The following is a 23,239-nucleotide window of genomic DNA, read 5'->3' as shown; positions in this document are numbered from 1 at the left end:
GTTACAAATATCCAGTAGCCAGATAGTCATCATGTTGAAAGGGTAACAAAAATTGAAAATATGTTCCAATGATGACAGGTAAAGAAAATATACAAATATAATAAAGATGTAGATAAAGAAAATAGCACAAGGTAAGTTGTTATTCACATGTCAGGAAGGTTGTAAGGGGTTCCTTGAAACCCAAATAAAACAGGCTAAAAAACTACCTGGATAGTTTTCTTTCAATACATTCTAACTTGAAACATATTCAAGTTCAAGGATAACCACTACTTACAGATTTAAGGAATGGCAATGGGGACAAAGTGCACCCCCTATTCTCAAACCAATCTTTCGAAAGATTCAAAAAAATACATTATGTTAGGAATGGGACTGTATTAAATATCATGGATATTGGGTTTTCCTAACCCCTTTGTATTATTCCCTCTATAAAGCCAACTATCCCCCAATATTTCAGGATATTAAGGCACTCCTGCATTAATGGCGTTCGCTCCACCTCTCATTTAGGTGCATTGCCCTCACTAAATTGTCTATCCTGCCAAAATTGTTATATCCTTTTGAAACCCTATCAGTAAATACTCCTTGTTCAGTGACCGGACGCATAGAGGCTGAGGTGAGAAATATAATATGGGGTTATAAACACATCTCCCTAAAACAGTTGTGTGCTCCTTAAAGTATAGAGGCTTGGGAGTTCCATTCTTAAGTACTTTCTGGCCTCTCATCTACATCAGTTAGCTTCTTGGGTAACACTGAGAGCATACAACAGAATGGGAAACCATTCTGGGCAAAGCTCCCATTAGAACTTTGGCAGGTTATCTGAAATAAGACCCATAAAAGTTCGGTATGTACCTTGTATAAGGCAAAATGCATGATAACTTTTTATGCATTGGTACTATACGCCCGACAAAATTTATGCTGTTTATCCTACATGTAGCAATCTGTGCTAGAGATGTGGTTCCCAGGTTGGTACGCTTTTTCATATACTGTGGAATTGCTGCAGATGCATTATTGGGTGGAGGGTAATGAGCTTGTCTCCAGAATAGCAGAGACCCCGATCCCTGGCAGGACTTCACAGATCATATATTTCAGTGATACAGTCTGCTTTTGTATCCAGTGGATTCTTCATTTTGGTGACCCTGTTAGATTACACCTGGTTGCAGTGCATTTACCACTTCTTCACATGAGGAACCGCTGCCTCTTAAAAAGACATTGCATAGTAGCATCTCCCTGTGGCAGTCCCAAAGGGAATAGATAGGCGTGTCAGTGAGCAATACTAGTAAAATATGTCAAATACGCAGCAAGCCATGGGGAGTAATGCAATTTAGAGGCAGGTCTATCCTAATAGCACCCAAACACAAAAATAAACTGAAGTTAGATGCACCTGACCTTCGGTGTACTGCAACTCAGAATAGAAAACACTTTGTTTTGTGCACCCAAAGCAATATGCACTGAAGCAGCAAAAACAATTCCAACCATTTACCTGATTTTATGGCGCCTTTATCTCAGTTGCTAAACTAAGTTGTTGAACATTTGCTTCATCACTGGTTTAAAATATTATACAGCATTTGACCAGGCAGGGAGCATTGCTGTAGGTCAATGATCATGGATTGTGAAATATCTATGACATTTGTCAATATGCCGTGTCAAAGGTAGTTTTTGGAGAGTGGGGGTAGTCTAGGAGAGAACAAGTATACATTTGGCACTGACTATATATTACATATTTTTTAAATGAAACAAGCATTTATTTCTCCATTAAAGATACAGTTTCATTTTGCCACTGTGCAAACAACTGCTGGTCTTTCCTGTTATACCTCCAGCACAAAAAAAAAAAAAACACTTTTTTTTCCCAGTGATAACCCCATCTCCAGCACAAGGATTGCTTTCTAGTGTATCCCTACACCTCTACAGCTTTTTCCTCCAGAGACATCTGCAAACAGACAGCATTATTTGGAAGTACAGAAATGGCAGTTATCTATAAAGATGAATGTTATTCCTTAAAAAAAAAAAAAGTGCATGAACTTCCCAGCACTTAAGTGACCACATGCAGGTTTTTGAATGGTTACTGAAAAGTTGGGTCACAATACAAGAGGCACCACACACCTACAGCAGCTTCCCACAACTGATTAAAAAAATGTACTTAAAAGTGCTCACAAAGTATGTATTGGGCGTCATTAAGAATAAGTGACATTATATGTATTGCTGTAATTCTGTCCTTAACCCAACCCTCCCAATATAAGTCTTGTGTTCAGTTCTATTTTTCATGGTAATTTTAACTTCCATTGTCTACAACTTCACCAGCACTCCCCGTTTCTTTGAGTATTCCTCACCACCTTCAGTCTGCAGACCATCTTTTGATAAGAAATACTAAGAAGTGTGTTGACAGGTATGCAGGCCACAGTACTGTTAAAACACCACTTCCACTTCTACTTATACCAAAGCTTTATTTTAACAAACTGGTTCCTGGCACAGATTTTTACCTCTATTCCTGCTCTGTGTGAACAATTAGGATCTCATTTTGCAGTTTTATAATTACTTAAATTTTTTTTAAAGGGTTCTTAAATGTTACAGTGAGCACTTTCCTATGTTTATTGTTCACCTGTATGCCTACAACACTAGAATTTTATTACCAATAATGAAAACATATTAGTCACACTTTACACACTGTATCACTGGTGCTGAACCGTTCAATAAGAGAAACAACTCTGGGAAGAAGAGACTTCTACAATGTAAGAAGTAACAGTTATCGTAAAACAGACAAGTATAACCTTTTGTTAAATAATGACTTTAAAACTCACAAAATGAATCCTATAACTTGATTCCATACTGCACCAATCAAAGCTTAAACATTCCTTTGGAGTAACTGCTGGAACAAGAAACATATACCGGTAGAAGAGAATAGCAAATGTTCCTTCCAGCTAAACAGAACTAAAGCTGCCAGAGTTAATTAGTACATATAGACAAAAAAAAAATTCAGACATCTAGTTTTATATGCATTTAATAGTTTACCAATTGGTACAATAAGATTTTCTTTAATATGCAGAAAAACGAATAAATTTTGTTTTACACAGTCTGAGAGCAACAAATCTTACTGTAAAACACAGAGCAGTATTATATACATTCCTTTACTGTTTTTTATATTCAATCTTTATTTGTGTTACTTTCTTCTCTGTTAACGCTTACAGCCTAAGGGGGGGGGAGTTTCCTCCAAAATAAAACCTTTCCGTTTTTCTTACGAAAATGGACACTTTCTGGCATGTCCGTGTCAAGTGTCTACTAGACTGAAAAAGAATGAGCGTTTGAGTGTGGGGTGGGGGGATAAGGAGAGGGAATGACAGTCTGGAGAACAAGTAGCCACTTACATGATAGTGTAGAACAGCTAAAAAGGGGTGTTTTAAAGAGGAGACTTTTCAGTTGTGACTTGTAAATCCAAAACATTTGAATGAGGAAAAAACCTTCTCAGAATTGACATTCACCACAAGTTTACATCTGTAAGTATTCATTTAATAACTAGACCTACTATTTAGACTGATCTTGTAAGTGCCTGTTAATATATATATTTTCCAATTAAAATATGACCAGGATTATCAAGTCACCACCGAACAATAAAATAAAACAGCATGTTTAAACATCTCATGTCGAGGGCACTGGCAGATTGCTAGAGAAAGATCAATCACCAGAGGGATTCACATAAAGCAAAGAGGCAATTAGGATAAGCAGGGTCTGACAATAATAGACTGGGCTTTGTGGGTCTAGAGTCAGTTTTTGAATCTACAGGGCTCCACGGCCCTGGACAACTTGCTAGTAACTAGTTACTGTTTCATTAGTGCCTGGGCACGTCATTGGTCACACCACACAAAAGCAGGACGGCTTAATCTTCTAAAGTGCAAGATGCTAACAGACAGCAACAGTTTTTTTACTCAACCACCCCACTTTTCTGGTTATATTGTTAGAGCGACACATTTGCACTTCTTAAGCTAAATTGAAGTATAGGCAACACAAGCGTCCACTGATCAGGAGAAAAGTTTGGGAACGGAGCCTGTTTCTGGCTTGCATGGCCATCTTCAGAGTGGTCACTGTAGAGGCACCAACAGCACAAGTTCAGCGTTGCTGCAAGAGAATAGCGATACACTGCTCCAAGGTACATGGAGTCCTTTTCTGTTCCACAGAAGTGTATAGTGCAAAAGCAATTTTCACTAATAAATAGGTGTTGATGCTTTATCCAGCTATGCTGTGCTAAGTTTCAAGTTTGAGTTGTAATGCCTGTTATTCTGCCACCCATCATTTCCCCCAGCTCCATTTGGCTATTGAATGCCGAGGTTGGTCTCCATTCTCCTGTTATGATTTGCTGTGTGCAGGACAAAAAATATTCCATTAACCACAAGGAGCAGAGACTTCTAAGGTGACCCCAAAAAGCGACGATGCATGTAGTGACTATAGCTATGACATGGAACTTCCTTTTGGTTTTAGGTTGCGAAAAAGGCATTTCTGCGAGCTAATGCCTTCGACTAGGCCTCTGCAGTATCTCTGAAAAGACAGCAGCACTACAAAGCAGATCATAAATGCTTCAACATACTATACAAAATGTATCAATGTACAAGTAAAGAGGCAATAAGGCACACTCACAATTGCCCAATCACTGAGAGTTCACATGACAGCTGACCGTACACTGAACATCAGCCAAGGAGTCCATTACATAGTATGCACACCGCTGACAATTTAAAGGAATTCTAGACCGAGGGATCCTTCAAGTACATGTCTAAAGGTAGAGTGGGAGTGATCAAAAAAGCATGAAAACTTTTAATCCCAAAAAGAAAAAAACCCATATCTGAAGACATTTAATACAAAATGCATTTATTGAGAGGGAGCTGGTTTGGATTCTTTATTTTCCATAAATGTGCTGGCCAAGCCATGTGTAAGGGCTCCACTTGGTGTTTTGGAAACAAATGCTTACTGCACAGACGTAACAAAGTTGCCTTCGATTCCAAAGAAATCCAAAAAAGTAGTGTAGTGTGAATTTTTTTTTTTTTTTACATTTTTTTGTTATATAACTTAGCTGGAACTGCATACAACATGCTAAGCCACCCACTAAACTCAAAGCTTTTGTGCAGTTTTGGTTGTAACAATAAAACATGAACTTACACTTAGGGAGAGGAGATGAACATAGCAGCCTGTACAGTGAACTGGAATTACCCAAACAAAACATTCAAACTTGTGGGCACTCATCGTAATCTACCACTTCTGTGAATTACTTTAATGTTTTTTGGGTACTTTTATTTGCAGGAAAAAAAAAAAAGGTGGGGAAGTCAATATGACATTTTTTAAGTTAATTTTTGTTTACCTATTCCACAAAAGGGAACTTTTTTTTTTTTTTTTTTACACTTAAATGTTATTTTTTTACACAAACTGCTTCGATATTTGACATGGTGACTACTGTGAATACAAGTTCTACTCATTAGAATCATTATGCTCAATTCCAAAAGGTGCTTTTTGAAAAGCAATGGTTAGATCCATTATCAAAAATGAGAAGTCGAGGAATGAACACATTTACTGCCTTGTAAAATGGGCCAGTACATGTGTCTAACCTCCAAGTGTCAGAGCGAAAAAATAAAATACGCAAAAAAAATTTAAAAATATATGAAAAAAAAATGTTGCTCATTAGGAACCATCACACTTTAAAGTCCACCCAAGTACATCAATTGTTGCAGGATATTTGCCCTACTTCTAGGTGTTGACATGTAGCAAATTCTCAGGTAACCAATTTACAAAATTGCCTAGTGGTATTTCAGGAGGATTTAAGAAGGTGTGTAACCAAATATCAGTGGCTGAAAACCAAGCACAATGGATGGCAGAAAGCTTTCAGTTGGAGGCATTGACAGGTGGAAGGAAATGCTCATCTATCCCTACCTTACAGATGTGCTCATTGGTGTCACGTCACTGGAAAGCAAGTAAATGTTAGAATAAATGAAAAAAGGCTTGTAGATTCAGGTTCGGAGCATTTCCAGTTAGCTGAATTTTTGATAGTTATCAGAAATAGGGCAAAGCACATTGACAAATTTTACAAGTTTCAATAGCAGGAAAAATGCTCGACTATTTTATCCATTTATGGCATCTGTCCTTTAAGAAAGTGCTGAAGAAAATGTATTTAAAGAGTGAAATGACTTCAAAGTTGCCATAACCCGTAGCAACTTTACAAATCAGTAGTAGGCTCAGTAAAAATTAAATTGGATAGGCTGCCAAGGGTAACACTGCAGTAATAGTACTTTCAAAAGCTATATGAGGAGGTCTTGTTTAAGGAGTGGTCAAGGTTAACATAAAACTTTATGCAGTAAAATTAGCTTACCTAAAGGTTCCTTTGCAAAGTTCTTACTGTCTTCGGCAGACCAGCAATATGCAGCGGAAATAGTGAGCAACTTGTGTGATTTCTGTATGCTGCCTTATTACAACTCAGCTGACCATACAGACTCATGTCTGGTGTAATAGACAATTGCTGTGAGTGGCTTTCCACCTGTAGCATGGTGTGTTTTGTTGCAGCTCTATGAGCATGTCAATAAATCCTGGCCAATCAGGAAATTTTAGAGGGCAGCTTTAAACCTCTGCTGTAGATGAAGGCATGATGGCAGCTAATCCTGAGGCACAAAACGGTGGATTAACAGAATAAATAAAGAGGTAAGACGTCACATGGTTTTTAAACATGCAGGTGCTTGTAATAGGAAACAAAAACTGACAAGTTTGTTGCATATTTTTTTTCCTTTTATGACTGATGAGAAGTCTTTGGTTGCCATCCAACAATCACCTCCTTTTAAAAGGCCATCAAGCATGTAATGCCCTAGTAAGTACCCGAAGTGGTGATTCTTAGACACTAAGCAAAACATCCAAATCTATATGGTTTAAAAAAGAAAAAACAAAAACAAAAAAACACAACAAGAGGGGACAAGTATGCTGCGGGGGAAGTTTAATACCTGCAACAAAGTATTTAGTGCCATATTTTGCAGAAAGTTTACATACATAAAAGACAAGTGCTGCTACACAAACCTCTGACTCTGTGGACACTCCAACACGAAGTGTGTATTTTCATTTTAAAGCTCACTAAAATATTGTAGTAGATCCACATTACTTTTCAAAAAGCCCCACAAAAGATGTGCTTCTGAAGTGAGCCCACTGATCCAGGAAACCACAACCGAAGACAAAGAGCGACAGGCATGATTCTGTGGGACACCCCAGAATTACCCAGTTCTTGCCTGTTAGGTCTGATGTGACCAATGCCTGCCCATGTTCTTAAACCTATGGTACTTCTAGACAACGTATGTAAATTTACAGTATACAATTTGGATTCACCATGCATGAATACTTTTTGTGTAACATTTAATAAGCTCAATCTACATCCAGAATAATTTACATGAAAGGACAATAGGTATTTAACAGATGGGTAACCATGGTATCTGAGTGCATCCAGAGGAGAGGGGAGAGGCGATGGGAACCAATGTGAGCTCAAATCAACGGCACTCCCACACTTTTACTGTTTGATCTACACTTCCAGTGACCACGTAAGGAGCGGTCTTGTGGAAATCTAGAAGAAGAAAAAAACATAATTAATCTACTTACTCTCAACACTTTTAAAATGTGTACAAATCTTTACACACAAAATGATAATGTTCACATGAAAGATTGGTTTGTGATCCAGAAACTAAAGAATAAGTGTACTTTACAACCACATGCATCTCTCCCTCTTTGACCTGACCCAACCCACCTCTCCCCCAGATTCATACTTGTGCAGTTCTGACAGTTGCCGCTCTAACACGTTAACATCCTCCAAGTACAAGTCTTCTTTCCTGTCTGCACAGTATATTCTTATAGATAGACTTTCTATTGTGTGGCATCTTGCGGTGGCAGAGTATCATCAACAAGTCTATTAAGCTGTAATAAAACTTACCGCAGGCTGAGGGGGCAGTGGGTGGGATTAGGACAGGGTAATGGAAGGGGATGCGCTACCTCCGTATAAGAAAACAAGCATCTAATTTACCAATATCCATGCCAGAAGGTTGATGGTCTCCACACAGACCTCCAGACCATTTACATGCACATAACTCCTCAGTGACAAATCTCTAGCACATGTATATATGAAGTCTCCAGTAAATGTCAATGACTATTGATTGTCTAGTGATTTGTAAAAAGGGGGCCAATGGTGTAAACTGCACTGGAGATGACAGATACACACTATCCATTCTACATATATTTTTGCAATATGCAACAATTTAACACACTAATCTAAGCAACATATTAGTAAATATTAACAGAACAGGGGTTCAAATGTCAGTGCCCCCTTTTTTTTAAATCTGTAAGCAAAAGCAGACAAAGGAATAAAAATCATGTAATCTGTAGGATTTCATAATTGGTAAATCAGAACATTGTTTTGGGGACAATGAAAGAGGCCCAGTGGTAACTAGCGGCTCAAATACCCATGACTTATTTTTAGATTGAATTTGAATATATTTTGCTAAACAAGTTTGCAAACCATTTCAATGTTTTCAGTTTAGAACATGCACCACATTTTACTCCCTGGCATGAGGTGCTGGTATGGAACAGGACACATTGTTGGGTATTCAGAGGTTGTAAAGATTCTATATTGCTTTAGTACATTAAGGATTGTTACCCCAAAAGACTGGGCTAATGTTCTTTAGCTTTGTCAATTGTAAAGATTTACTATAAAGAGCCATTTCTTTGAGAACTTTATTTGAAGAGTCTGTCAACAATGCAATATTGGCTAATTCACCTGAAAATACCATGAACGACTACAAACTTACCCAAGGAGGTAACAAAGTGTTCATGCGCATTCAAGGTTTTCATGCAGCGCTTGTTCTTATAGTCCCAAATACGTAGGGTTTTATCATCAGCACAGCTCAATATAAATTTTCCACCTGGATGAAACAGGATGCCACGTACCCAGTTGTCATGGCCAACCTATGAAACAATCATTTGTGATAATTAAATTTTTGGAATAAAATAAAAAACAGTAACATTCTAGAAACCATTAATAGCGGTTATGTTTTCTGGATAAGCAGTTGTTACATTTCTCCCATCTTTTATTCCTTTAAAAAAAACAGTAAAGCAGAAAAATACCCACTAATCTGCCTGAAATTTAGTAAACTACTAAATTGCTGTTGGGACTACGATCTGCCTGCTAGTCTACCCAGTGCCGCTCATTCTTCCTGCAAAAAAACCTGCTGCCTTGGCCGTCATAAGCCAGATGCTACACTGTGTAGAAAAATGGCTCTAGAGCAGGGGTCAGCAACCTTTACTATCAAAAGAGCCATTTTGCCTCCTCTTCCACTAAAGAAAAATAGTCTGGAGCCGCAAAACATAACACAGTTTATAAACTTTTAAAAGTTTTTAAATTTTACCTGTTACAACAAGTGTATCATCCTCTTACATTAGAAGCTGGAGGCTTCTAACGTAACAGGGTAGATTTTTTTGATGGGCAGAGTTCTTTATGTTCTGACGATGCCTTAGCGATGAAATTTTAAGGGGTGTTAGCCACAGGTGTCCCTAATTTGCAGCTTTAATTTTGTTCACCTGTACCCCCCAATCTTGAGTAATTGGGGTCCAGGTATTAGAAGCCTCCAGCAATGTGTAACAGGGTAGATTATTTTGATGGGCAGAGTTCTTTATTTTCTGACGATGCCTTAGCGATTCAATTGTAGGTGGTGTTAGCCATAAGTGTCCCCCACTTGCACCTCTATTTTGGTCACCTGTACCGCCTCCCCCACGTTCCAGAGAAATTGGGGTTCAGATGCTAGATGCTTCCAGCAATGTGTAACGGTAGATTTTTTTGATAGGCAGGATTTTTATGAATTTTTAGGAGGTGTTAGCCACAGGTGTCCCGTACTTGCACCTCAAATTTTTTTCACCTGTACCCCCGTTTCCAGATAAATTGGGGTTTAGGTGCTAAAAGCCTCCAACAATGTGTAACAGGGTAGGGCTTTTTTGATGGGTGGAGTTTTTAGGAGGTGTTAGCCACAGGTGTCCCCCACTTGCACCTACATTTTTGGTTATGTACATCTCCCCATTCCAGAGGACTAGGGGTTCAAAGGAGGGGGATGTCATTGTACACACCCATTTGTACACACCCCGTGGTAGATTTATTTCACTGGTAAATTTTTTTCATTAGAACACCGGATAGGGAATCCCCCTCCTCCGCGGTGTCTTGGGAGGAAGGGGATCCCCCATCAGAGATCTCCCTGCGGCAGCCGAAGGGAGCCACAACAAGGAGGCTGAAGAGCCGCATGCGGCTCCGGAGCTGCAGGTTGCAGACCCCTGCTCTAGAGCAACGTAGTTATGTGTGCTTGCCTACACCAAAAGGAACTAAGGCAGAAGCTGCCACTGAAAGAATTGTGCAAGCTTTTGAGTAAGAAGTCATTTTATTTTTATAGTTTATAGCAGTGTTTCTCAACCTGGCTTCAGTGGAACAATAGGGTTCCCCAAGCCACGAGCAGCTTAATGATGATGATGTGACACTAATGATCTTTTTGGCTATCTGCAAAAATGACATTTTTCACAGGCCAGCAATGTAAGACGCATTCTTTCTCCTGACCACCAGACTACTGTACTGGGAGCTGTGGATTTAGTAATTATACCAGGGGTTTCCTGAAGACCTGAAAGTTATTACAAGGGTTGCCCCACAAAAAGTTTGAGAAACACGGGTTTAAAGAAATGAAGTTAAAGAAAAATTGCTGGGACTCGATCTTCCAGGAAAAAATATTAATAGAAAAACGTATTGATCCATGCAGCCTTGACACAAGGCAAGGTGTTGGTTTTTTTTTTAGCAATCTTTAGTAAAGCAGCTCTTCTTTGGAAGCAGAAAGGCTGGTGTCCCCACCCCCTGTATCCATTTTTCCTTCTCAATTCCCAGCTGTAATGAAGATAATTGTCATAATGTGGTTTACTTCACTTATAAGTAGTTTAAATTGTTTATCCGTGAATACATTCAAAAACTATTAATATATTTTCAGCCTGGGGGTCATATTGAAAATACTGTGGATGCAAAATAATTCTAAATAATTTTAACTTAGTTGGCAAATAAAAAATCCTACTTAAACTGCTTGCTTACTCTTGGTATTAAACATGATTAAACATGATTAGAGAGAGGGTTTGTTGGACTCACAAGTGTCATTAGGCACATGCCAGTGCTGATATCCCACATCTTAATAGTCTTATCTCTGGAACCTGACAGCAAAAATGGTCCAGGTTTGCCACTCTTTTTAGTCTGTTGGAAGACAAAAAAAAAGGTAGGTACAAGATTATAAATTTATCAGCAATCACAAAGAAAGGAAACCTCTAAAGCAACAGACTGAACTCAAAGTATAAAAGAGCTTTTCAAACAGGCTTTCAAAATCAAGGGGAAAATTTCCTTCTCCACTGGAAGCTAACTAATAGGAGTTTAATATGTACCCCGAATTTAAAGTACAACACCCTCATGCCTACTTATGACTTATGCTCATTTGAATTGTATTAGAACTACTTACACTAATATTCAAACAAACTACAAGTTTGATAAGTGCCATTACCAGAAGTCAGCTACTAAGACCAGCAGCAAGTAGTAACCGGCTAGGCTGGGATTCTAGAGAGCAATACTGCTAATGTCGATGCTAATTCCAGCGAGTCTGAATAAATACGTTAAAGAGAAGCAGTTTGTGAATTATATTAGTTGGGAAAAATTCCAAAGTGTTTTGCAGAATGACAAATACAAATGGCAAACACCATGTTATTTCATTAACTTTTTCCACTAAAGCAAAACAGGAGCCAATGCTGGGTGCCTGGCCATCACGGCGACCTTGGTTTTAACTGTTCGTGGACCTGGAACAAGTACGCAAAATAAGGACTTGAGACTTTCCTGATCAACAGTTGTTCCAGGATCTGTGATTTATACTTCAAACCACAGATTTTTCATCACCAATGGATTTCCACAGGTTTCTCCCAGAAGTTGTACTTTTCTTTGGAATAATAACTTCAAATGTAGTCAAAACCTAATATGGCACAGTAAATTCTAGACCAGAAGAATGTTTACCTTCTTCTGTTATGAGACAGTTTAAATTCATTCAAGGCATCTATTTTACTTTGTTATATTACTTTTGTTATCTAAAATAAATCAAATTTGGGATAGTAGGGTTGTGTGCAAATGGGCACTTAAGAGCCCACATGAACTTTGCCTGCTTTTCCAAATGCAATACAAATCACCCTAAACGTATATATTTCTATTAAGCTGTGAATGGGACTCTGCAAAGAGACACACAAATGAATACACTGGGGAAACTATGCTTGCTTGGATTATTTTATACGAAAATAAAAACCCCCTTTTAAAACTCTATAAAATAATGTAGTGGATTGGTCTACTTGTAGCAAACCTATTACATGGAAGTGTCTCTGCTTGCTTTTTGAAGGTTTTATGTTAGGTTACAATGACTTTACCGATCTCCTTGATTTTTCTGGGCCAATGACTCAGATAGTACTAAGTTAGAGAATTCATAAAACAGCCAGGCAACTAGTATTTTTAGAAATAGTCTGCAGTGGCAGCCACAATACTTCTGCAGGATTAAACTAAAATGTTTTTGAAGAAACAAAAGTAGTGTAAATACCTTGTGATCTGTGCTGTGAGCAAATTTGGGTCCAAGGCTCAGGCTATAAATGAGTACTGACTGCTCAAGTAGAAAATGAAGCCTCTTCCACTCCTGTCATTAAGCACCTTCCCTTGATATTCATGTGTTAAACATTAAAGTACAAAAAGATACGCTGCTATTTAATACTTGAATTATAGGGGCTGTGCTCAACCCCAACGGTCAGGCACCAACATACAGCCTGGTCCTAGAATCTCAAGGGCTACATTGGACTTGGTGCAGTGCCACGGTCCTGTAGCACTGTTACCAATATAAAACGTGTTGAGCCTGGTTAGTTTCAGATTTTGGAGAGCTATCTATATTCTGGGTTTAAAAAATTAAGAATACTGTACCTCTGATCCTGTGGCATCCAATATAGTAGTATAAGAGGTTTCAGGGGCCCAGGAAATACACTCTACAACATGCTCATGTTCTCTAAGCTCTGCTTTGCATTCTTTTGTTGCTACCACCCAAACACGGACTGTCTGATCATTAGAACAACTTGCGATAAGGGTACCATCTTGATTTGGCCTCACCATGCGAACCCATTCTCTGTGCCCTGTGAATGTCTTCACACAATACCTATAGTAATAAACAAAAAGATCAGTAATAATTCACATTACACCAATTACTGAAAATAAAAATAAATAAAACTGACACTTACCCAGTCTGAACCTCCCACATCTTAATGGTTTTATCCCTTGAGGCTGACACTATATGATCTCCATTAGGCATTATAGCTACTGAAGAAACATTGTGATCATGACCTAAAGATAAAATAGATAGATAAAAACAAACTTGCATGAACATGGCCGAGTTTTATTTCATTTCAATTTATAAAAGCTATCAAAGATTGAAGAAAAGTGAATATCATGGGTGAACCTGGGTGATCTACCCATCCTGGAATGGATTCAATAAAACTGGATATTAGTTGGCAAATGTTCTCAATTCTTGACCAAATGCATTACAAGTCTCCTGGATATTTTTTTTTCTCTTTAATCTGTTACTATTGAACCCCTTTGTTAATCCTTACTTTTCCAAAATCTGTGCTAATTGAAGACCTTTCTCTTTTATCTTTCGCATTTTTATTACCTTTGTTTTATTACTGTTTTTGGAGCAGCATTAAAAGATGCAAAGCTTTGTACAACTCTCATAAGTTTAGCTTTATTATTAGCAATTGCTCCTCTAAAGGAACAATATTTTTTAAACACCTATTGAAGCTAGAAAAAGGTGCATTTTTTTTTGATTTGTTGCAAATGTGTCTTGCAATTTTGCATAATACTAACCTCCCTGTCGGTATGAATAATAAGTATTTTAAAATGTAAAGTTGGTACATTAAAAAATCCTCATTTTAAATTTTATGCCCGGTCCCACCTAGCTGCCCCACAGTCCCACCCTCCAGCCTAAGGCTCGCGAGCAGATGCCTGGCCAGCATCTGCTTCTTCTGGCCCTGCGCCCCCAACGTTCACACGATGGAGACGCAGATGCCAGGCATCGCTGGAGGACGCCGCAGGCGCTGCTGGACAACGCCACTGGAATGTGGGAACCAGGTAGGACTTGGGGTGGTATTGCCAGGGAGTTTACAGAGTGTGGTTGGGGGTTACCGCTTTTGGCACTGAAAACTAACTCCGAGCCACACTCGGCAACACCGCCAGGGAGGTTAAAATATTTTTATATTGTCAGTTACAAAGTCTGCTTATCTTGAAAAAAACAAAGAAAACATATATTACAAATTTATCACATGTAGTAACAAATATATTGCTAAATAAACAAGCCTGCAAAAATTGTGTTGGTCCATAAGTGGTATAAAAGTTTGAGCTCCGGTGCTTAAACACAACAAACTGAATACTGAGCATTTCTAAATGCAGCTAGATTCTTACCATGCATAGTCCTAATGCACTCAAATCCTTGAAAATCCCATAGCTTGATGGTCATGTCGGCTGAGCAGGAGGCCAGTAGCTTGCCAGAATGATCAAATGAGATATCCTGCACAGAGTCTGTGTGTCCCTTGAGTGTTCGCTCAAAATCTCCTGTTTCATAATCCCATACCTAACATGGAGAGAGAAATCCGTTAACACCAGCCTGTGGATTGACAAGTTGTGGAGGCTTCCATTTGCACTCTGCAGGGTAGTCTGGCACCTCTCTGAATAATTAGCTAGGCACAGACAAAGGAAGCTTGCCTCATGTTATTTATTCAGGCCTGGGGTTTTCCAACACCTCCACCAACATGAGTATTAAAACACAATCCAAAATCTCATGCAGCACAATAACACATAATAAACTACAATACTTACTGGACACAATTATTAACACAATTCCTGTGCCTATCGCTCTACTCACAAAAACTACCATATCATTCTTCAGAGAAAATGTACACCATATTCAATATACTTTAACTTCCATCATAAAAATCATGATTGCTCCAATGGTTAAATGGTCATACTTCTATTGCATATTGTCGGGAAATATGGCATGGGAAATATAGGGTACGACCAGAACAGAGGAAATTGGAATGTGCATTTGTAAGTAAAAAACCCTGCAACTCAAAATGAATGTTCTGCTAAAATCCAAGGGCAATTATGAAATGCACAATGCATATATAACGTAGCCTGGGTGGATCTGCAGCCAATTTTACCCTCAACCAACCCAAACAATTACCCAATCAGTTGGATGCCTACAAAAATGTGTACAAAATGTTCTTCGGATCTAATCACTTTAAAAAAAAAGAAAAAAAAGAAAAAAAAAAGAAAATTGTTGACCAGTTGTTCAAGATTGTTTGTGCATAGTACGAGATTTTGATTTAACAACAAACAAGTGTGAAAATGTCACAACCGATCAAGGAGTAAAAGAACTAATTGGTAATGATCGGCTAGAAGTAAGTTTTATATTTGAATCCCTTCAAATCATTTTATCTGGCTTGCATGTACATTGACAAGTAAAATAAAAGACAAATACCCCTTTTTAAGGGCTAATACATACCATCTAGGTAAAAGGCAACAACTGAACTATTTGTCTGAACATTCGACATAATTGCGATGCATGATTTAACAACTGTGCAGCAAAGAACTGTTTTTCTTTAGAAAAATAGAAACCTAATAATCCAAAGTTTTAAGCTACTTCCCTCTTTTTAAAGAAACCTAGCAACATTTCCCAATCATTCCCTTTCAGCCTTTCATTATATATTCGTTTTAAGCTACTGATCTGTGATTCAAAAAAAGAAAATGGAAAAAAACAGAATTGCCACTAGGTGGCTATGAATTCCTAGGAGAGAGGGAAATGATAAGCAGTTTATATGTTGCCAGCTGCTGCCACACAACAGCCCTATCAAAATATCACTGCCAATCATATTTCTGAAAATTAAATAAAACCCAACTCCTTCAAGTTCATCTTTTCTCAAAACAGTCTTAAAGTCTCATTCAATACCATCCAAACAGAGTCTAAAGACATTTGAAATGGGGCATGAATAGTCGTGCAAACACATTGGAAGCAATGATACACATATCTATGAGAGCTATATGTATATTACCAGAAGTTTTTAAACATGTACACATAGATTGTATTCATTTATTCATCATACGTGAAAACTGCAGCTGTTAACAATGTAAAAGAAACTCAGCACAAGTCTAAGAACAGTTTTACTCAGAAAACCTGCAACATTAGCATAGGGAGTGCTCCTGAGTATATGCAGAGCTCCGCCTTACATTGCCTACGTTGTACTTCGGTTTACTTTCACTTTAGATTAGTTGAGTACTTAGTACAATATTAACTCATCTACTCCTGAGGTATAAAATAGAAACTGGTAAAGAATAAAACTTCTAACACTGCTTAATTTTAGTACACTCCTGGCCCATTCCTTGTATCTGTAAATGCCAAAAACGAAGCTGGCAGCCACAAGGATACAAATCCAGAGCGCACACACACACTAGTTCAACCTTCTGCAGCAGCCCAATTGACAAAAATATGCCAGGTGTAGAATATGACCTGCTAGATGAAAGTAGAGAGATTTCGAGTGACAAAAAAGCAGGAAAGGCAAATGATGCCAAGCCTGGGACAATCTGGTAAAACTGTTTCGAAGGGGCAAGCCAGCAGAAGGCAATGAATGTACACTGGAGACTACAAAAACAGAAGACAGACTCTCCAGTGTGACTAGTCGTCTCTTTTTTTGCGTATGAACAAACACACAAGGAGGAGGCTGTATTTATAATTAATTGCAGCCTGATTGCATTACAGTAATTGGAAGGCTTGAACTGAGCTTTCATCTGCTACATGAATTTTTCTTTTTTTTGGTATGAGCAGCACTGTATAAACTGCTGTTACTATGATATTAGAAGTCTAAGTTTCAACTGCTCTGCAACCAGCGATACTCTGTAAAAGTAACAGGTTAGTACGGGTAGTTGAAGAATTTGGTTTGCTTGAGGAGTTTAGGGCACTACTATTTAACAGTATTTTAGATTGCAGGCCCGGCTTGACAACTGTGGTTCCTCCTGTCAACATTTATGTCACAGAGGAGACTTGTACGGATGTAAAATCAGCAGAAGGGAAAATAGTTTGTTCCCCATTGAGCCAACAAACCCAGAAAGGTCAAACAGTAAAGCTACGTACACACTTCCAATTATTATCGTCGGAAAATGAACGACGAACGTTCCTGCACGATATACACGAACGATCGTATAGCACCGATCCTGCACATAGAGGTAACGACACGATCGTTCGTAGATATTGTACACACAATAGATACGATCGTTTAAGCGATAGAGGAACTATGTGCACGACAGGAAAGTGAACGGACGTTCGTTCATCACGCATGCTCTGAACATGGACGATCAACGAACGACCGTACACACGAACTATGTTCAACGATCGTCGTCCAATCCGATCCGCCGGTCCGGTCGTTCGTTTCCAGCGACTTTCCTCGTTCGTCGGCGTCGTTGGTTACTTTTTTTACGAACGATTTTTTGCCCAATCGATCGTTCGTCGTTCGATTGGAACGATAAAAATTGGAAGTGTGTACGCACCTTAAGAGTCATGCGTTTATCAGACTTTACAAGCTACCCACTGGAGAGGAAAGTATAAAGCTTTGTTTTTTAGAGGTTTCAATTGTAAGGTTTATTAAAGCTCTAACAGGAATACTTTTTACTGGCCTGTAAAGCAAAACAGTCTGTATGTTGCAAACAGAAACGCTATATAGGCTTATAATAATCCAAAGCAAAATTTTATCTGTTTAGAAGTTTACAAAATGGAGAGATTTATCTGTTGCTATACAATGACCTTACTGTAAGAAACAAGAGTACCTTAATAGTTGCATCCTCTGAAGCAGTGACCATAACACTAAACACTGGATGGAAAATGACACGAGTGACTGGACTCCTGTGACCACTAAGTGCATATTTTTCTGGAGGACGCGGTATCCATTCTTTGGGGTCTCTCTTCTGTCCTATAGGTCCCCCAGAAGTAAACTCTTCTTTTGCTTCATTCAATTTTGATTCTAATTCCATAACCTTAAATTAGAAAATGCACATCAAGTGTTAGGCCTTTGGTATTAAGGCACATTATGTGTCCTATGCCAAAATAAAACAGCTTAACAAGCACAAAATTATAATGCTACATTTAAATGACATGGATAATAATGCCCAAATTATTAAACACAGAACAAGGAAAGATGTCTGTATATTTGCACACAATGTTTTGTAGCAAAACTGCTAACATTACAGTCATCTTTGTATAATACATGCAAGATGAATACAGCAGATATTTATTCACAGTAGCGGACAAATAATTTTTAAAGACTTACGCTTGCAAAGTGTCCAAAGACATTTGACTTGGCAAGCCCATATAAAACCAATAGAAAATCCGTTGACACAGATAGCATCTTATTTATATTTCACATTACCTTCTTCTGTAATCTGATAACTGATGTCCATTTCTTTTCCAGTAGGCCAGCATACTTTTTATCTAACTCTTCATTCTGAAATAAAAACAAAATGTATATATAAACAGGTAGGTCTATTGTTATCATCAACTTTCTCTTTAAAGTCCCTTTCTAAAGATAGGTGATCAAGGTAACATTTTTAATACAGTGTTTCCCAACCTTTAACTTTCAGGGAGATTGCTGCTATATTTTCCATGTCCACAGCTCACAGTAGATTAGTGTGGTGGTTAGTAAGACAAATTCCTCTTACACTGCTACGATTAAACAATGCTAGCATTACAAACAGCCAAAAAGACAATTGGTGTCGCTTAAACTGACACTACAGACTCAAATTGCTCATTGCTCAAAGAACCCCTAGCAAGCTCTTGAGGAAGCCGGTTTTACTATTTAATTTTTTTTATTTTATAATAGAACACAACTAATAGGAAGGACCATTATTCCTGTAGATGTGATCATGGCTGGACATTTATGCAGTACCAGGCTGACGCTGACCATGTTAAAAAACATCTGTAATAGGATTAAATGGCCCGCAACACCCCTAACATGCCAGAAATAGAGGGGTAGGTATAGACAGACTGTTCATTATTCTTTGTGCTCCTATATTTCAGCTCTTTACTATATTGAAGCATCCATCTGTGCCAATTTGGAGCATGTTTAAAACCTCCATAAAACCTGTGACGATTGCCTTTGGGCTTGTGTTAATGGCACCAATGTGCCATCACTTATGATTATTCAAATCATTGACTGGTGCATTTGACCTACTTTAGACCTGCATAAAGCTAATTTTGCATTACCATAAGACTTACATAGTAATGCAGAACATATATTAGGCAAATAAGCACACCAATCCCGTAGGTCTTTGTAGAAATTTCAACATATGAGATGCTGGATGTAAAGCAACTTTAACACAGGGTAAATGGGGTCACAAGATAACATAGTATTTGTAGGACAATCATCTGACTACACACCTAACATGCACCTGCGTTTTCTGAGGCAATGTATAGTGCAGAGCAGTATATTACTATGAAAGCAGACATTTCCGCCATATCAATAAAAAGGTTGCTTTGTCTTGGGCCCAACTAATGTACATTATTCAATACTGGAAAACATTTCGGTATTAACAGGAAATGTGAGAGACACAATCAACTCACAGCATGGATTCAGAATATAATTGGTATAGATAGGACAGCTTGGCTGGTCTGGCTGCTTTCTAAAAACTGTGGTTATCATGTTTGCAAAGTCTACGATATTAGGACATGTAAAAAATCATTTGATTGTGAAATTGCCAAGGCAATTCAACTTCTGCCTATCTGCATTTGGTTAACCCAGGGAAAACCAAACAGTGATACTATACTGGCAAGTTTTTAGGTGTGCCCAGCAGGCCCATATATATGCCATTAGGTGGGCAGTTAAATGTGTTTATGTATATATTTTAATGCACAGTAATCCAAATGTGCTGTGAACCTGAAAAGTTAGGAAACCAATTAAATGTTTTACTTTCTGCATTGCTTTAGCAATTGTGCATACTTTAGCTATCCTGGCTTGGCCAAGAAGTGTAGTGTAGAGAAGTGTAAATACATATTGACCTTCACTCCGCTTTAAAAACGCAAATGCCAAACAACCTTCTCCCTGATGTGAAAAGTGAATATTTAAAGCTACCTTTACTAGAAAATAAACAAATCATTTAGGAACACATCTGAAGTTCCTGAATAGCATGATACTTGGTATAATTACTGCACTATGACTAATACAAGACATAGCAGAAATGACAGATCCATTTATTTTGAAATTTTAAAGACTATCAGCAAATCCAAAAAGACTTACCATATCTAACTCTGCCTCCTTTTTAAAAACAGAGTAGGCCTCTTCATAGCCATTAGAACGAAGATAATCTGCTATTGCTCGATTTCTGAAAGAAATAATAAATTAACACATTAACAAACGTTTTGTGGATAAAAGTATGCCGGGTTAAGTGAACACAATGATAAACCGGAGATATGGGAGCTCCCCCATTACTGAGTTTTTATGGCTTCAATAAATTTAGCCATTGAGGTGGAACAAGTATTCAAAACAGAAAAGGACGTAAACTGTTGAATGCTTGTCTCAGGTCAGTGACTTAAAAGTAATTGAAACACCAACAAGGCAAATGCCATTTTCAGTAGGTGCTGGCATGTTTTTCCCATAACTTGAATCGTTTACCACATACATCAAGTCCGATTGCCAACCGCTGCAAGGATTATCAAATAACAATATCATAAACAACATTTACTGTCTGCAACAAACTGTAAATTTTCCAGACGAACATGCTTAGAAACCTGGACAACGGTAAACCTTTCAAAATCCCATTTTCACATTCCAGATTCACTAAACACAACAAAATATTGGTTTTAGTAGGAAATACATTTTTTTTCCAAACTAACTTGACATTTTTAGCTTTATGATACTAAACTGCCAAGCTACAAATATTGTAGGTGCTAATGAAACAAAGCAATTGTAAAACTGTTCTAATAGAAAACCTGCCAATCTGAAAATATTCCCGTACCTATACAACAATTAGAAGACCTTAAATAATTACATTTTTTATAGGCCTTTGTAGTTTACAATTTTTTGGAGGGATCAGATTAGTTTTACAGGTGTGTACATCGTCCAAAGTACTGTAAAAGCTCAATACTACAGATACAAGACTCATCAGCCAACATTAAAAGTAAACTGTAAAGCAGAAGTCTAGAGACAAACGCAGATAGTTTTGGGGGATTTAGAAAATCTCATAATGCAAAATCTAGGCTGCAAAGCCTTGGGCTTCGCACACAAATCATAATCATGGTCTATGACAACAGTGATGTGCATCTTGAAGGATAATCTGACAAGCGCACAGCAGTTGACATTGTTTATCAATCCACCACAGCAGATCCAAGAGTGACCATAAGAAACAAATGCTATAGTCAGAAGGTGAGCACTCGGCTCCCCTCTGCATAGGATACTGTGTGTATCGTGCTCAGTTTATCTGTTACTGGAAACAACATTATTGGTCATGTTGAACAAACAAGTAGTGTGAAGGAACACCGAACAATAGCATAACACTAAAACATGTACTAAAATCTTCATCCACTACTAGTACATTGTCAAGCTCCTCCAACCTTAAAAACCTGATATAGTTACTTCTACCCGATATCAGAATTGGCTGAACTTAAACTGGTTTTGTTTTTACAGAGATAGTGGGAGGGACCGAAGTACAGAAATTACCTTAGGATTAAGTCTCCGGGGTAATGAGGTTGCTTGGTTATGGTAATGGGCAATTTATTCTCATTTATTATAGGTCTAAGTCATTCAGGGTCAAACAATTAAATTGGCTCCAAACCTGACGTCTGACATTATTCCAGGAGAGGACATCCTAGTTTTGATATGTAACAAAACTACACAGAATTTATAGGGGAAAAAACAAGTATGCATGTTCCAATATACACACACAAAACATACTACTATAGATTGTACGTAACTTCCAATTTAGGCAGTCATAGAAAAGCAGGACACAAAGCAGCATGACAAGCGTTAATAGACAATTACAGCCTAGAGCAAGATAAGCCAGCCTGACACCTTAAATTCAGCTACAGAGCAGGAAGAGATCAAAGTTCACAGCAGATGGAAAAGGCCCTATCAATCATCACCTTCAGTATATAAAATATGGCCATAGCAGTTGTGCATGAACAATTCTTAGGAAACAAAACACGTCCAAAAACAGCTTTAGAAAGGGAAGTGACTGCAACAGACAACTCAACAAAAATAAATGCAGTAAAGTCAGAACAGTAAAAATGCTCAAATGTTCTCTGTTCGACTGCTGTGGAAGTAACTGAAGACAGCTAAATGCCATTCAGGACACATCCTAACATCATAAAAAGAATAGGGGAAAATGTATTCAATTATTTTTTGTACATGTGGGTATATTTTTATATTATTAAAATTTAAGGGGTATGTTTATATAAAAGCTGGATGTGTAGAAGAGAGGGGAGTAGTATAAGAAAAATATTTCAACAGAAAACATTATTAAGGCCCAGTCACAACTTTGTATTTGGTCTATTCTGCCTTTGGCGTTAACAATAGGGTTGAATGTTAAAGAAACGGACACAGAATGAGCGATCATCCAATATTTAGGAAAACATCCAAATCTGTGCTTCATTATTCTGCAGCAGCCATCTACTTAACAGGTGACCCATAGTCTGCCATTCATGTTTGTTGTATGTTTAATGTAAGTTTCATTCAGCTCACATACTCCAGGAGTCCTGTATGGCTTTCCCAGCAAAAATAAACTTTGCACAAGATGCTTCTTTTCCCCCAAACCAAATCTTTTTAAGGCTCTCCATATACAAATAAACCAGCTACAATGACAAAACAATAGAAACATGATGAATAAAGGTTTATTAAAGGAAGTCTAATTGGTTACCTGCTATATTATTTTAACATCAGCTACACTTGACTAACTTAACACAGCAAAGTAGGGACCAAAGATATTCCATTGTACATTCAAACAGTACATAGCTGATGGACATTATTAAGCAAGCAAAGCTAGCTTAGACCATTACAGGAACACAACCCCAAAACCCTAGAAATATTATTTCATTTCAACAGACTGTATGATGAACATTTTGACATGCAGTTTTTACTGTAACAA

General features: G+C 37.9%; 1 protein-coding gene across 1 annotated transcript in view; it reads right to left on the bottom strand.

Annotated features, from left to right (window-relative positions):
* Nucleotides 1-2,976: 2,976 nt before the first annotated feature.
* The window catches only part of PAFAH1B1 (platelet activating factor acetylhydrolase 1b regulatory subunit 1), a 41,988-nt gene continuing 21,725 nt past the window's right edge, over nucleotides 2,977-23,239 (bottom strand). The window contains exons 3-11 of the mRNA XM_072429855.1: nucleotides 20,398-20,482; nucleotides 18,535-18,609; nucleotides 17,936-18,142; nucleotides 14,525-14,693; nucleotides 13,309-13,411; nucleotides 12,998-13,226; nucleotides 11,156-11,257; nucleotides 8,799-8,955; nucleotides 2,977-7,564 (exon numbers count right to left, since the gene is read on the bottom strand). Coding sequence (XP_072285956.1) covers nucleotides 7,491-7,564; nucleotides 8,799-8,955; nucleotides 11,156-11,257; nucleotides 12,998-13,226; nucleotides 13,309-13,411; nucleotides 14,525-14,693; nucleotides 17,936-18,142; nucleotides 18,535-18,609; nucleotides 20,398-20,482 — 1,201 coding nt within the window. The 3' untranslated portion in view covers nucleotides 2,977-7,490. The remainder of the gene's footprint in view (nucleotides 7,565-8,798; nucleotides 8,956-11,155; nucleotides 11,258-12,997; nucleotides 13,227-13,308; nucleotides 13,412-14,524; nucleotides 14,694-17,935; nucleotides 18,143-18,534; nucleotides 18,610-20,397; nucleotides 20,483-23,239) is intronic.

This window comes from Pyxicephalus adspersus, chromosome 1, assembly GCF_032062135.1.
Source record: "Pyxicephalus adspersus chromosome 1, UCB_Pads_2.0, whole genome shotgun sequence".
In the NCBI taxonomy this organism is placed as follows: Eukaryota; Metazoa; Chordata; class Amphibia; order Anura; family Pyxicephalidae; genus Pyxicephalus; species Pyxicephalus adspersus.
Note: the sequence above shows the minus strand (reverse complement) of the source record. Positions and strands in the feature narration are given on the sequence as shown.